Source organism: Canis aureus, chromosome 17 (assembly GCF_053574225.1).
Source record: "Canis aureus isolate CA01 chromosome 17, VMU_Caureus_v.1.0, whole genome shotgun sequence".
Lineage (NCBI taxonomy): Eukaryota > Metazoa > Chordata > Mammalia > Carnivora > Canidae > Canis > Canis aureus.
In genome coordinates this window covers 39,081,273-39,096,231 of record NC_135627.1, presented here as the reverse complement: position 1 = coordinate 39,096,231, position 14,959 = coordinate 39,081,273, and the positions used below count along the sequence as shown (strand labels likewise).

Genomic DNA, 14,959 nt, shown 5'->3' with positions numbered 1-14,959 from the left:
TAATGTATTAGTTTGTAGCATATGGCATGTGAGCCTCATGATAGGAGAATAAGCTTAGGTTTTTATTCCGTCTACCAATAGGTGCCAGCATTCATTCAGTTCCCTCCAGGCATGGTAATTGTTCACATAACAGCAGGAAGCACATCTACACTCATGGCAATGGCTGAGAAATTGAGTTCATCTCACATTTTTCTTTCAAGCTTTTATTACACCGTGTATTTCAGAGTAGTGACTTGATTTTTATGCAATTTAATCCTCTTGCTGTGAGCATCATCTTTGAGAACTTATGATCTTTCAGTTCATTCTTCATTCAATAATGTGTTTATGTGCTCTGTATACAGCATTATTTTGATACCAACCATTCTGTCAAATGTTCCAAAATGAATCAATTCATACAAACTGGGCCAAATAAATCAGTCCTCAGAAATATGCTATCAATTCCATTACACAAGTGAAAGGTAGAAACACTGTATTTCAGTAAAAAGTAGAATTGTAGACACTAAAATATGCATTACTAACATAGCAACCCTCTTATTTTGGTATTTACTGCTTCTAACTGATTCTTTTTTGGATAGTAATTACCATAATATAATTTAAGTTCTGACTGGGATATGGAATGTCTCCATAAGTTTGGCCATTTCAGGTAAAACATCATAGAAGAGGTTTCAGACTACCAAAATATAGTATTATCATATTAGGATATCTAAAAGATCAGAGAGATAGAAAGAAATAAGTATTTTCTATACGTGAAATTTGAGGAACAAAACAAACAGAGGGGAGAAGAGAGAGGAAGGCAAACCAAGAACAGACTCTAAACTACAGAGAACAAACTGATGGTTACCAGAGGGCAGATAGGTGGGGCATGGGTGAAATAGGCCATGGGGATTAAGGAGGGCACCTGTGATGAGCACCAGGTATTGTATGGAAAGTGTTGAATCACTACATTGCTTGAAACTAATATTACACTGTATCTTAACTAACTGGAATTTAAATAAAAACTTCAAAAAAAAATAAAGTATTTTTTTAGAAATGAAGAGAAACTCCCAAAATCAATAATCATGTTTTAAACCTTACAAGAGTACCAATTATATTACTATAGCCATGCTATGTATCAAAACACACTCTTGGCAAAATCATTATATGACAATCAGGTTTTTGATCCCAAGCAGCAAAACCCAACTCTGACTCTCTTATGTAGGAAATAACACATTTTGGAAGACTGGTAGGTCTTGGAAGCCACCAGAAGATTGGAGAATTTGACCAGAAGGTAAGCCAAAGCCAGGGGACATAAGGTTGTTGGAACCAGCCTCCTTTAAGAAGGACATACTCTTCAATTAGAACTAAGATAACTGCAAATTTATGAACTTCAAGCAAACCAACCTTTTCAGTATCTGTTCATTCATTAGTCACTTAGTTACGTGCTTTCCTATGGTTTCCAACAGCTTCATTTTTACAATCACTTTTTAACATACATTAACATTGTGAGGTACATAAGGTACATATGATTTTCTATATTTTATAGACAAAGGTAATAATATCTAAAATGTTTAACTTGCTTGTGTGGTTAAAACTCAGTATTTGACCAAGATTGAGTGTTCTTTCTACTACATTTATATAGGTATATTTCTATATTTTCCTTTCTGACTTGCTTTCCTTAAGTAATGTCGGACAAAATGTATAATTAACTAATACAGTTCTTGTATTTCAATTTTTTATATGTTAACAAATGCTACTCGTGAAAAGAATGAAAAATACATAATGTGACTTGGGGACATATGTTTACTCAGTGTGAATTATTTCCTAAAATACCTATTGCAGTCAGGATTCAAAATTGCTAATGAAAACTGTCTTGTTTGAGGTTAAATTTAGCTGATTCCCAACAGTTGTTTTCATATTTTTACCCACTTTAGAATGAATTCTAGAGCAAAATAAATTAGCTTATTTCAGTCTTCATTTTCTAAAATAATTTCTGAAGATAATTTTGAATATTACATATACAAAGACTTGAACCGATTGCAGATTGATCATCTTTACTTTTATAAGCTTGGATTTCCAGAGTTCTCTACTTTATAATCTGTGACCCAAGCCCATGACTTATGTGGAGTTAGTTTAGAAGTAAAGAAAACTGGGATCCCTGGGTGGCGCAGCGGTTTGGCGCCTGCCTTTGGCCCAGGGCGCGATCCTGGAGACCCGGGATCGAATCCCACGTCAGGCTCCCGGTGCATGGAGCCTGCTTATGTCTCTGCCTCTCTCTCTCTCTGTGACTATCATTAATAAAAAAAAATCTTTTTTTTTAAAAAAAAAGAAGTAAAGAAAACTACTTAAGAGCTCTCTGGAGTAGCTGTGTGCCATGTAGGGTGTACCATTTTCATCTACAAAACTGATTATGCTTTAAGTGCTGGGTAGTGCGGTAGAGGCACAGAACTTTCCAACTGCTTCTGCTACATGATAATTTTTTTCACTGTTTTGTTCCCAAAATCCTTGGGTTTGAACTGCTTGGAATTCTTTTGCAGCCATTTTCACACCTTTGTACTGTAACAAAATAGTTACCAGTGCTAGCCAGGACATCTGTCCTCAGCAAAGACATTATAGGTCAGCTAAACTGTCATGTAAAACATCTGCTGAAGTAGAGAAAACCAGCATAATAAGGAATATGCAACATTTAAGTATGGTTGAAATGTTTCACATTCAAAATGATTTTTATTATCCAGATATTTGGAAAAAAAAAAAAAGACTGTCTTTTGTAATTATATGAAAGTTAGTGAAAGGATTGCTTTATGTTGGTCACTTTTAAGGATACCTCAAGGCTAACATGATTTTGTGGATATAACATCCATCTCTTGGGAAAGTATTAAACTATTTGTGTCAAGAACAGTCTTAGATTTATTTTGAAACAAAGTAATACCTTGAACATTGCTAGGATTGTAAACAATGGCCAATTAGCTTGGTTTGTTTAGTAGGTGAGAATCAGCTTTTCTTTCAACATCTATGGAGGAGTTATCAAATTATGTAATTGAAACTTGCTTAAATGAGAAAATTTGTATGATGTATTAAGAATCCTATCTGGCATCTATTAAGCTCCCATATTATTCAAAAGGAAATAAATATATCACGAGCTGCTCGTGATTTTATATCCTACATTGTTCTTAAAGCTACTTGAGAAGCAAATAGGACACATTTGTTAAATTCTCATCCCAAATTGTCCTCCCATCACAGTGAGAATAAAAGAATAAATTGTGTTTATAGTACAATACAGGTGAAGTAAGAAAATAGAGGTATAATAATTTTGGTACTTAAGACATCAGAAAGAGTATAATCATAGACTTTTTTTTTTCAACATAGTAAATGAGATAAATAGTAAATAAAATAATGTTTTGGTGAAGTTTCAAATAATAGCTCCTTCTCCAAATTCCTCATGGTCCTTCACATTAGATATATCATTTTCCATCTTTCTGGAAAAGGCAAACTATTGTATTGCTATACTCCAGGACAAAGTATATATAGTTGGAGCAACATTTCACAGCCTATATATTCTTTTTGATATGAAGTGGCCATCATGCATTATCTGCTTGCTGAGGGAGATGAGGCAGGCTGGTGAATATCACCCAGATAAGTCAAAGTATATTGAAAATAATAAAAGACAGTATCTCTAGCTTCTGTTTCTGTACATGCCATACAATAGCCGGAAAGAAACAAATTTTTGAATTGCAAGCAGTTTTCCACCAAACATAAGTGCAACCCCATCTTTATTTCAGGTTACCTAAACACTGTCACCAGTCTTCTGCTTGAACATGTAGATCAATAGGAAAATTACTACCTCATAAGATACCCCATTCAGTTTCTTTTCTATGAAGTTACTTTTAAATGAGTCTCATTGCTCTGGGTGCTAGGTCTTTTATACATTCAAAAGAGATGTGATGTATTCCTTCTAACCTCATCTACTTCATACAAAGTCTTCGCTTTTCCAGGTAAGTATACTCTCACTTTTACAGGTTATATTCCCTATAATGCTTTCTAGACCCTCTCTAATATCTAGCAAAGTATTTGGCATTTATCAGCATGCTGGTATATGATAAGTTGAAATTAAACTAATTGCTCTCTTCAACATGTAATTGCCAATGTTCTTTGTAAAAAAAGTATCCAGAATTGAACACTAGGTATGTAGAACATAGTGGAGTATTGCTTCACTTGATCTAAAAGTAATAATTCTCTTATTTTTTAAATATTATTTATTTATTTATTTATTTGAGAGAGACAGAGAGAGCGTAAGTGAGGGCGGGGGAGGCAGAGAGAGAAGGACAAGCAGACTCTGCACTAAGCAGGGAGCCCTCCGTGGGGCTCCATCCCAGGACCCTGAGATCATAACCTGAGCCGAAGGCAGACACTTAACCCACTAAGCCACCAAGATGCCCCGAAAAGCCATAATTCTTTTAATTGATTATTCATTGCATTAGAATTTGAGGCATCAAATGATATCATTCTCATATAGACAGAATTATTTCCACAGATATTTTTGTTAGATTTTGCCTTCCACATTCTCTACTTACCTTCCTGAATTTGTTTTAATTATAATTGAAATCTGCATTATTCATTTTGTCTCAATATTTATACCCATTATTTCAGTATGTCAGAGTGTACTTAAAAATTTTCAACCTACCTATGTACTCTTAAGTTTGGCTTTATGCAAAGGACCATTATTTGAAGGAAGAACAATTATAGAAAATTACCTAGCAGTTTTAATTGAAATCTCCCAGTACAGAGCCATGAACTCAGAAATTCTTGCTAGCATTCATATTGAGAATCTCAATTATTAATTCAGGCAAGTTGAAGATAAATTTCTGTGCCTCAGCTACTTTTCTGTTCCTCAGCTACTATAGTACAGGATGTGCTATAAATCCTCGTACTACATTCCCATTCTGAAACATCTCACTGCTACTTAACACAGAAACATTCATGTTGCCCAATCCATCGGTGTCCCAAACTATTATCTGATGGCAACTGCTACTGAAGTGACACCTATGTGGTACCACCCTCTCTCCTAATATCTGTAACTTGAACTTTCCCTTAAAATCCTCTTCTGTGTGGCTGTGTGGCTGTGTGGCTGTCTAACTCCTGTATGGGTCTGTATGGCCCAGACAGCACCATACCCCACCAAACACCAGTTCTGATTTTTAAAAGTCATCATAATAAAGAAAATATTTCAAGATGCTTCTTTTTAGGGTATTTTTATGGTAAGATTTCTGTACTCAGAAGAATCTTTGAATGAGAAATTTATTTCATGCTATTTAGGACTCTAGTTTGTTTAAGTCTGGGTTAGAACTGTTTTGGTTTTGGGGTTTTGAATTGATTTGGGTCGTGCAGTACAGAATACCCAATTTCTAGGGAATCATATGCAGGAAGAGATACAATTCTGCCTTTATTCATTCTTCAGTGTTTTTCATGGCCCTGGAAATGCTGTGTCGATTTTTATATGATTATTATAGCAAACATCTGGAATACCAGATGTGAGCAGACACATTCAGGGGCATTTAATCTATACATTTAAGAATGAGTCAAGTTAATCAGAAAACTCATTTCATTTCTGAAAATGAGTTAGATAAGCCAAATCAATAGTAAAAGTCTATACAATCTGGAAGACAAAAGATTTAAAAAGAGACCATATGGCACTTAAGACAAGAAATTGTACGTGACTCTGTGTGTGTGTGTGTGTGTGTGTGTGTCCATACAGAAATACAAACTTTTTTGCAATCATATATATCCCTGAGAAAAGAAGGTTACTAAATATTCCAAAAAAATAATACTTGCTTATATTATCTTAACTCCATTAATTATATACTAATTGTATTTAAGAACATGGATCAGACACAAATATTTTAGTAAATATGTCTGAAGAATTATACTGTATATTTAATACACTATATTTTAAGTTTCAGAGAGATTTTTACCTTCATCACTTATCTTCTGATTACTGAAACTTATATTAATAAAGTATATGAATATATATGATCAATAAATGCATATATTATGTAAACTTTGACCGTCTTTCAGAAATTCTACTAATAGAGATTTAATTTAAGGAGGCATTTCATTTGAGCATATTTAGTGCTTAAGTTATCAAACAACGATGACTGCTAAAAGTATTAAGCAACTCTGGTTTTAGAAGAAAAAAAGATTATATATGCCATCTTGAGATATTTGGAGACAGCTAAATTCACATATGAGGAAACTTGTCCATGATCAAGACTCGGGGATTTAGAATTTCATAATTCAACTCTGCTCATCATGGAAACAAAGATGAGACTTTTCTTCATGTCAACCAGTCCATTAAAATATTACCCCATTTTTTCTTGCAATATTTTATAAGGATTTATTTTCATACTTGAGTATGTAAAAGAACCTCCTTGAGAGTTAGCCAAATACAGATTTCTGTGTCCCACAGACCTAAGAAATAAAAATTTCTAGTTCTTGAGACTCCAAAATCTGTATTTTCATAAGCACTTCAGAAAATTTTGATGTTACTATACTGTCTCTGGTGTTCATATAAATGTAGAATATGTAAATTATCATAAATGCACAAAGTCATTTGCATAATCCATATATTTTATTCATCTCATGTGGCTTATATTCTGGTGTAGATGCTTCATTTTGTTTTTTCAGTAGATACCAGTTGAGAGTCTACTATGTTTCAACCCTGTACTAAGTCTGGTAATACAAAGATGAAGACCTTTTCCTAAAGGGATTTCGAATCTAATAAAAAAGACACCTAATTTAACAAATACTGATATTGAAGCTTGGTAAACAGAAAAATAAACACAGCATAGTGGTGGCAGAATGGATATTTTAAATTTGAGGTTTTAGAGAAAAGCAGAAAGGAGGATGTCTCTTCCACCTCTCAGACGGGTCAGAGAGTTATTTTGTAGAAGTAATGCCTGAGCTAGAGCCTGAAAGAAATAGGAACAAATTGGGTTAGGTGTTCTATTCAGAGGGAACAGCATGAACAAATGTAGAGAGGTGTAATGTACTTCAGAAGTAGAGAGTGTAATTGGGAAATAATTGGAAAGGAAGGTGCGGGGAGGTTTGTACTGATCAATGAAGTGCCTTTAAATCATGGTGAAATATGTGGATATTAGCTTGTAGGCAATGGAACCATTGCAGGATTTTAAGAAGACTAATATGATCAGACTCGTGTTTTAGAAAAAAAATCAATTAAGTGACAGTATGATGAAATTGGAGGCAGAGACCATTTAATACTTCAGAAAACAAAAAGCAGGGGCTTGAAGGATTGCAGTAATCATGGGGGTGAAAAGAGAAATCTTTTCATGATTTTACAATTCTATAATACAATGAACTTAGTTAATGTATAAAAGCAGCCCCAATCCAATTGGAAAAAACACAGAGGTCTTCAGAATGAAAATAAGTGATCATGCACAAAATATATAGGTAATATAAGACCTGGATAGAAAACACAATAATTAAATTGACTGTACCAGAGGCCTGTAGAAATTTAAAGCTACAGTAAAGCCTAGAATCATCTTGTCCAAACCAAAGAGAGCTAGTTGTACTTGTGGATTGCAGGATGCGTGATGAGGGACCGAGGTGGGTTCACCGAAAAACTCTGAGCCTGACGCTGAAGGTTTCTGCCCTGTTGCAGGGACCCAAAGAGCCATTTGTCTACTTTAAAAAGGAATTGCTGTAATGAAAAAGAGTGAGGAGTTTGAGTTGGTTATAGTGTTCGACCTTACAAAGAAACATAATAGTAAAGTCAACATTTTTACTTTTTATTTCCTGTATTTGTCTCTTTAAAGGGATTATGGAGATTATTTTCATACTGATAGCAGTCTTTACAGACTTCTTGCAAGGATTAAAAAATAAGTGATTGAGTTTAATTATAAGAATGTTCATGTTTCATGTAACAACAATTTTTTCATGAATCTCTGTTTTAGATTATATTAATCATATGCAAACCCTGACATACATGTTACTGTCTATTCACATACATGAACATATATACACACATATACATGTGCATGCATGTATTTATATATGTCTGTACATAAAAAACATACAGATATTTATGCACATATTGAATGTAAAATACATAGTTTATATTTTCTTTGTACCACAAGTACTGTCTAGTGTGCTGGACAAAAACAGCATATATATATGTGTGTGTGTCATACATACATATCATTCAGTGAAATATATATATCTTTCAATAATAACAAAGAAAAATGTCAGTATGTTTTTTTATATTCAAATTTACCTCTTGTTGTTTTCCTAATTCTGGAAAAAAGCAAAAGAGAATAAAAACAGTTTTACTACTTAATGAATAGTTAACAAACACACATATATGTATTTAATCTGGCAGCGACAAATGTTACACATTTTATTATCATAAAAAATTATATTTTCATTATGAGGCTCTTTAAATATACTTTTGGCAAACACACGTGTATTTATTCTGTAAAATGGCTTTTATTTATTTATTATTATTTTTTTGTAAAATGGCTTTTAAAGTATAGTTTTAACCTAAAGTTTAGGGCATAGTCACAATTTACTGGTATAAAATAATGTTAAATGTGAAATCTATTCTCATCAAAACCAATCTAGTTTTTCACTCTATTTTAAAATCTTGAGATAAAAGAGTAAATCAGAATGAAAATTCCATGTATTTTATATTATTTATGATGATGTTGAGAATGTCATTTTCACAAACATTAAGATTTACATATTCTCTTGGTTTTAAGAAAGTCTGTAATAATGGTTCATTGAATTTCATAATTTAGAATATTGTCAGTAACAGGAAGACTTGAGCCCCAAATTATCTAATGTAGTGGTATCCAATATTAACATACGTACAACATTAGCTTTTGGAGGTTTTTTTAAACAGTCATCGATAGAACCCACACAAAGTCTAACACATGTATTTAGATACCACAAAATTCAGCAGTTTTATGAAATATTAATGTAGTTTTGCAAGTCATTTTAAAATTCAGTGGTTAATAATTGATTAGTCTATAAAACAGATGTATTGCACAACAGCATCAACACTATATCAAATTTACTTGAAAAATTAAATTTGACCTAACCTCCTACTCTTTTTTTTTTTTTTAAAGGGGAGAACAATTAAAGTAGTTCTTTTTTTTTTAATCCATGGCATTCTGAAACCTAAGTTCTCTCCGCTCATTCTCTTGTTCCTTATTAAAACCTAATGTAGCATGGAGACATCTTAGAGAAAAATAAAGGAAAGACATGATAATGATAAACCCAAAATGATAAATCATCGTTAATGAATAAATATACAATGAGGCGAGGTAAACACTTGGGAGAGGGAATCATAGCAAACTTTCTAGCCTGCCAGTTGCTCTAAAGGTAGTTGGACACTAGAGTCAATATCTATAAAATTATCTTCAAATCCACAAAGCCAATCTTAATTTTGTGTTTTTTTTTTTCTCCCTAGAATTCAGACAAAACTAAAGAGTGTTCATAGTATTAATTTTTAATTTCATAAGGATGGGGAGGATAATGTATCTTGACAGAATTAAGGCTCAGAAGTCAAGGAGGATTAGTCTAAAAAAGCCCACCAGTTTTTGCCACAAAGATTAGGTAAATATGGAAGATTTGCCTAAACATTCTATGACATCAGCAGATGGAATGCACCTGCCCTTAAAACCCAAACCAAAGCAAACCAAAATCTCTCTCCCTTCCTCTCTCTGTCTCTCTCTGTCTCTCTCTGTATCTTTCTACCTCATCTGTCTCTGGTGCTCTGTCTCTATCTCTGTCCCTTTCTCTTTTCTCTCTCTCTCTCTCTCTCTCTCTCTCTCTCTCTCCCATTCTTGTGCGTGTGTGTGAGGGGATTAGATATCTTTCAATCCTTTGCCTCAACATTACATGCTGAGGCTGACTTTATTCTTTTTTTATTATGAAATAGTTGTTAAATAAAAAGTGTTACATACGTGTGTAAATTATGAAGCATAATAGTAAATCTGTAAAGATCTGTGAACTCGCTCTCCATTTAAAGAAAGGGAACATTTCCAATTTAAAAAAAAAGATTTTATTAATGAGAGACACACAGATAGAGGCAGAGACATAGGCAGAGGGAGAAGCAGGTTCCCTGCAAAGACCTGGATGCGGAACTCAATCCCAGACCAGGGATCATGCCCTGAGCCAAAGGCAGATGCTCAACCACTGAGCCACCCAGGCGTCCCAACATTTCCAATTCTTTTGTGGGTTTTTATCAGTCTATCTTTCTGCTTTTATTTCAGAAAAAGAAACTACACATGCACACATACACACACATTTTTAAATTAGTTTGTTTTATCAAGTTCTTTATTTTTGTAATGTATTTATTATTTAGATATGTACCACATTTTTTGAATGTTCAGTTTTTGCTTTATCATATAAAATGTTTTCATAATGTATATATACTTTTATCTTTACAATTTTGATTCCCATTGCTATAATGCAATGTTTCCAGTTGTATAATATTAAACACAACACTTCTCTGGCATTCTTTTTCATGTTTCCTGAGACAAAAGCACAAGGCTTACTTGTTTACAAGATGTCGCTGAGTTATTTTCCAGAGCGATTATAATGGTTTTGACCCATAAGCAGTATTTGAGAGTTTCTGAGCAGAAGTGTGCTAGCATTTCTTATTCTTACAAATTTGAGCTCTTGCCAAGTTAATGGTTCAGAATATTATTTCATTGTAGTTTTGATTATAAATTTTGTGTTACTTAAGGTTGAGCCTATTTTCACATATTTATTCACTATTTGTACTATGATATACTTGTTTTTGACTTTTGACCATTTCTCTATTAGATTGTATTTTCACATTAGTTTTTGCTACCTTTTTTTTTTCTATCAACTCATCCTTTGTTGATTAGATGTAAAGCAAATCTTTTCTCCCAACTTGTGGGTTATTGTTTTTCCTTCCTGATGGTGCCCACACTTACTTTTAAAATAAGTCCTCAAAGGGGTTGCCTGGATGGCTCAGTTGGTAAAGCATGCAACTCTTGATCTTGGGGTCATGAGTTCAAGCCCCACATGGGACATTAGAGCTTACTTAAGAAAATAAATAAAATAAAATGTAAAAAATATACAATAAGTCCTGATGACATAAACTTCAAATAACTAAATGAAAGTGTTTTTCCTTAAAATTCCTGAAAGTCTTTGACAGTTCAAAGCAGCACAAGTCAGTAGATTACTGAACAGTAACTTGCGTGAATAAGAAAGACATTGCCTTCACTTTGTGGTGATGACTTGAGCAACATACAATATGGGGATGAACACAAAGATCTAACTTCAGATTACAGTAGCTATTCCTGAGATGTAGCAGAAGGAGAAAAACCCTTTAGATGTATTCGAATTATTTATATTAATATTATGAATTATTACAAAGAGTATGAGAAAGAGAAAAAGACAAGAGGTATTTGGAGACTAAAACTATGAATTTTTAAAACTGTTAGAACATATTTAATTATAACAAGGTAGAATTTCATGCAAAATTGTTGAATGTTTCAATTAGAATATTTATCTAACAGTTATGCTGATCCTATTATTGTCCCAAGAGTATTAGTCCCAGAAAAATGATTGTAAATTATAGTTAAAAAATTTCAGATAAATTCAATGGAAGGCTTTCACAACCGTTGGTGACAAATATATATGAAATATTTAGGTTTCTTTAGATTATGGTAACAGCTTTGTCAATTTAAGTTTTGAAATCCCACAATTGAAATGAAGTGATATAAAGGTGTTTAGAAGAGCTCACATATCAATGTTGGAAGACAATTATCCATGACATTTCTGCACATGTATCAACTCCTGAATTTAACTGGAAGCATGTTGGTATAGCAAACAGCCATGGAAGATAGAAATAGTTCCCCTTCAGGGTTGTAGACAGGTTTGTTGGAATTTTTAAAAAGATAATGTTTCTCTCCTGGGAAAGTGTGGACCAGTTTGCTAGTGGCCCCTCTGAAAAGACTGGGGTTTCCTAAGCTCAGGGTTCTTTAACTGTGACACTATCACTGTGTGCAATCTCCAGCTCAGTGCAGCTCTGCTTCAACTTTATGGAACCTGGTTGGAGATTGAGGGAGCTGGAAGGGGCCTGGGGAACTGATACACTGTCTCCTGCTGGTGTGAAATAAAGTGATAGTGTCCTTTGTCTCTGACCCACGAGTCTCAAGTCTTCTGTCAGCATCTATGAAAATGTGGCAGGCTAACATATTAGTTTGCAAAAGAGTAATACCTCAGATCTTGCATGGTTCTTGGAATATAAAATGATGCTTTTTTCACTATCATTTCTTGGTAAATGCACACTTAAATGTCTATCACTGCTCCTCATTCTTATGGAACCTCCTAATGGTTCCTGCAACAATAAAATGGCTTAGGAATTCTTGTGGAACTAGAGAAAAAATTATCCTGAGTGTGAATGTTTCTCGGTTATCCTATACCAGTTTCTTTCAAAATTGTTATTGTAGTAAATCTTCAAACCCAAAGAGTAGAATTTTCTAAGATGACTGGTGTGGTGAGGAGAATTGTAACATGGTTCTGACCACTTAGAACTACCTTAAGTCAGAAAAGTTATTATTTACATCTTCTTTGTACAAAGGATGTTGAATCTAGCATCAAAATTTGTAATGGACCAAGATAAATACTAAAATATATTGAGTTTAATTGTGGGAAATGTGAGACTTCTAGTTTATATACATGTGTACCCTAAACAAGAGATAAGGAGATTTCAGGGAAATCTCTCTTACTTTTGCTTTAGTAAGAAACACATAAAAAGTTCTTAAATAAGTAATCCATACTTTATAATATATAATAAAAGAGGTTTAATTATGGATATGAATTATATTTTCTATTTAGTCTTTCAATGTGACTGGATGCTTATGCAGGATGTTGTAAGAAGGATTTCCTACAGATGGCATATAATGATTCATAAGATTACTTCCAACTCTAAGACTCAATGATTTTACAACTTTTTATAGAAATTTTAAAAAATCTACGCAAGTATTTCTAATTATATGTTTTTCTAACAATCTAATTGCAAGTTTATATTTTATGCATCACTAGAATAATTCTACTAATGGAATCCTCTTGTACTTAATGTGTCACAAGATTCTTCAGTTTCATCCCTTACATATGCTAAAAATAAAGCAAGTTTTAAGGTATTTCAGGTATTCTATACATTTGGTTTTACATAAATGCCTAAAAACTTGTGCATTCAGAAAACTTAACTCATTCGAATAAAGCCTATAAACTCAGAGATTGTATATACATTTACTTGATCTTTGTGACTTTTCATGGTAAAAACAAAGTTGGATATCTCTTCAAGAAACAAGGTTTTTCAGAGCCCCATGGATTTATTTATAAGGACATTCTTTAAAGAAACATCCAGTTTCATTTTTTAAAAAAGATTTATTTATTTATTTTAGAGAGAAACTGAGAGAGAGTGAAGTAGGGCCAGTGGGAGAGGGAGAGAGAAAATCTTAAGCAGACTCCATGCTGAGGCCAGAGCCCCAGGCAGGGCTCAATCTTACGATCCTGAGATCAGGACCTGAACCAAAACCAAAAGTCAGAGGCTTAACCGACTGAGCCACCCAGGCACTTCTCAACCTCATTTTTAAAAATTAAGATTAAAAAATTTTAATGTATAATTTCAAACTTAAAAATGCCAAAGGTAACAAATATATACTAAAGTTTCAAAGACAACAAATATTGGTCTGAAAATATATCTCTGTGTCTTAGTAACACAGAAAACCTGGGCAATTATTTGTGGGAGAAAGTAAATAAATGCATAATGCAAAGTATAAAAGCTACGGCCTTTCCCTATCCATAAAACAACTGAAATATTTGATTCATGCTATGATTGTAGCTCAGGCAGTGGCAACAAAAGAAAATCTCTGACTTAAACTTAGTAAATTAAATTGCTTTCATCTATCATTTCTTGTGGATGTTTATTATAATGTTGGACTCAGGGCAAAACATATCTATTTTATTCTAGAAAGAGGGTTAGTGATAGAGACAGAGACAGAGGCAGAGAGAAAGAGAAAAAGACAGAAAAGGGGAGAGAAAAAAAGAGAGAAGGAAAAAAGTTAAAAAGTAGTGGCTTATAGCAATGATGAAAAACATGTTGTAGGTGGCAAAATGAGATGCATGCAAATGACAAGTAGGCTCCCTGTACCCTGAAAACATTCAATTCCAAGTGACCTGTGGCCATAAATTACCAGCACGAAGCTTCAGATCCTAGTCCTGTAATTTCATCAAGATCAACAAGATGCAATCTTGAAAACTGTTTGCATGGTGTGAGGACGAATTGATGCCCTTGTTCTTTCAGACAGCTGAGTTTGATGCACAAGAGTCTGACTACTTTTCTGTCTCTGTGTAGCCGTATATGGCCATTGTAAATAATTAAGTAGAAATTTGTTACCCTTTTGTCAAATGTATTTCTGATGTTGCTCTTCCTAGCTTCCATTAAGAAATCCCTTGATTAAATTTTAAAGTCTTAAACAATTTGAGAGTCTGAGAGCATTGGATACAAACTACAATTTGAATGTTTTGCAGGGGAAAGTCATACTCTCTTTGGGAGTAGGAAAAATCATGTCAGGTATTTAGTATGCAGCCCCATGATTCCTTTTCAAGGCACGATATTACGGATTTGATTACCAACCCTGTAGCTGGCTCTTGTAGGTCATTTATTTTCCCAACTCCTTTTTTGTAGATATTCAGAAGATATTGCTTAAAAATATTTGAAAATATTTTAATTTAAGCAAAATATGCTTGTAACTAGAAATTTTAAACTTTTAATCATTCCAACTCTTACATAATATGATCAAAAGAAAATACCAAACAAATGTTATTTACAAAAATAAACTTAAAACTCATAATTCTTCTTTATAACCTTGTTTATAATATTCTCAAATAATTTTTAGGAAAGGAAACAAAACAAGAAGTAAAG

General features: G+C 33.3%; 1 protein-coding gene and 1 long non-coding RNA gene across 7 annotated transcripts in view; one reads left to right on the top strand and one right to left on the bottom strand.

Moving 5' to 3' along the window:
* Positions 1 to 14,959, bottom strand: part of LOC144287924 (uncharacterized) — a 398,850-nt gene that overhangs the window by 29,347 nt on the left and 354,544 nt on the right. For 3 of the 6 annotated variants that reach the window (XM_077855422.1, XM_077855424.1, XM_077855423.1), the window contains 2 exons: positions 8,264 to 8,283; positions 6,605 to 7,690 (listed from right to left, as the gene is read on the bottom strand). The exons of the other annotated variants lie outside the window; for them this stretch is intronic. In XM_077855422.1, the coding sequence (XP_077711548.1) occupies positions 7,553 to 7,690; positions 8,264 to 8,283 (158 nt within the window). In that variant the 3' untranslated portion in view covers positions 6,605 to 7,552. Of the gene's footprint in view, positions 1 to 6,604; positions 7,691 to 8,263; positions 8,284 to 14,959 lie in introns of those variants that run through there. 6 annotated transcript variants of the gene reach the window in all.
* Positions 1 to 14,959, top strand: part of LOC144287925 (uncharacterized) — a 54,602-nt gene that overhangs the window by 22,131 nt on the left and 17,512 nt on the right. Inside the window, exon 2 of the long non-coding RNA XR_013355754.1 lies at positions 1,199 to 1,267. This is a non-coding gene — a long non-coding RNA (uncharacterized LOC144287925). The remainder of the gene's footprint in view (positions 1 to 1,198; positions 1,268 to 14,959) is intronic.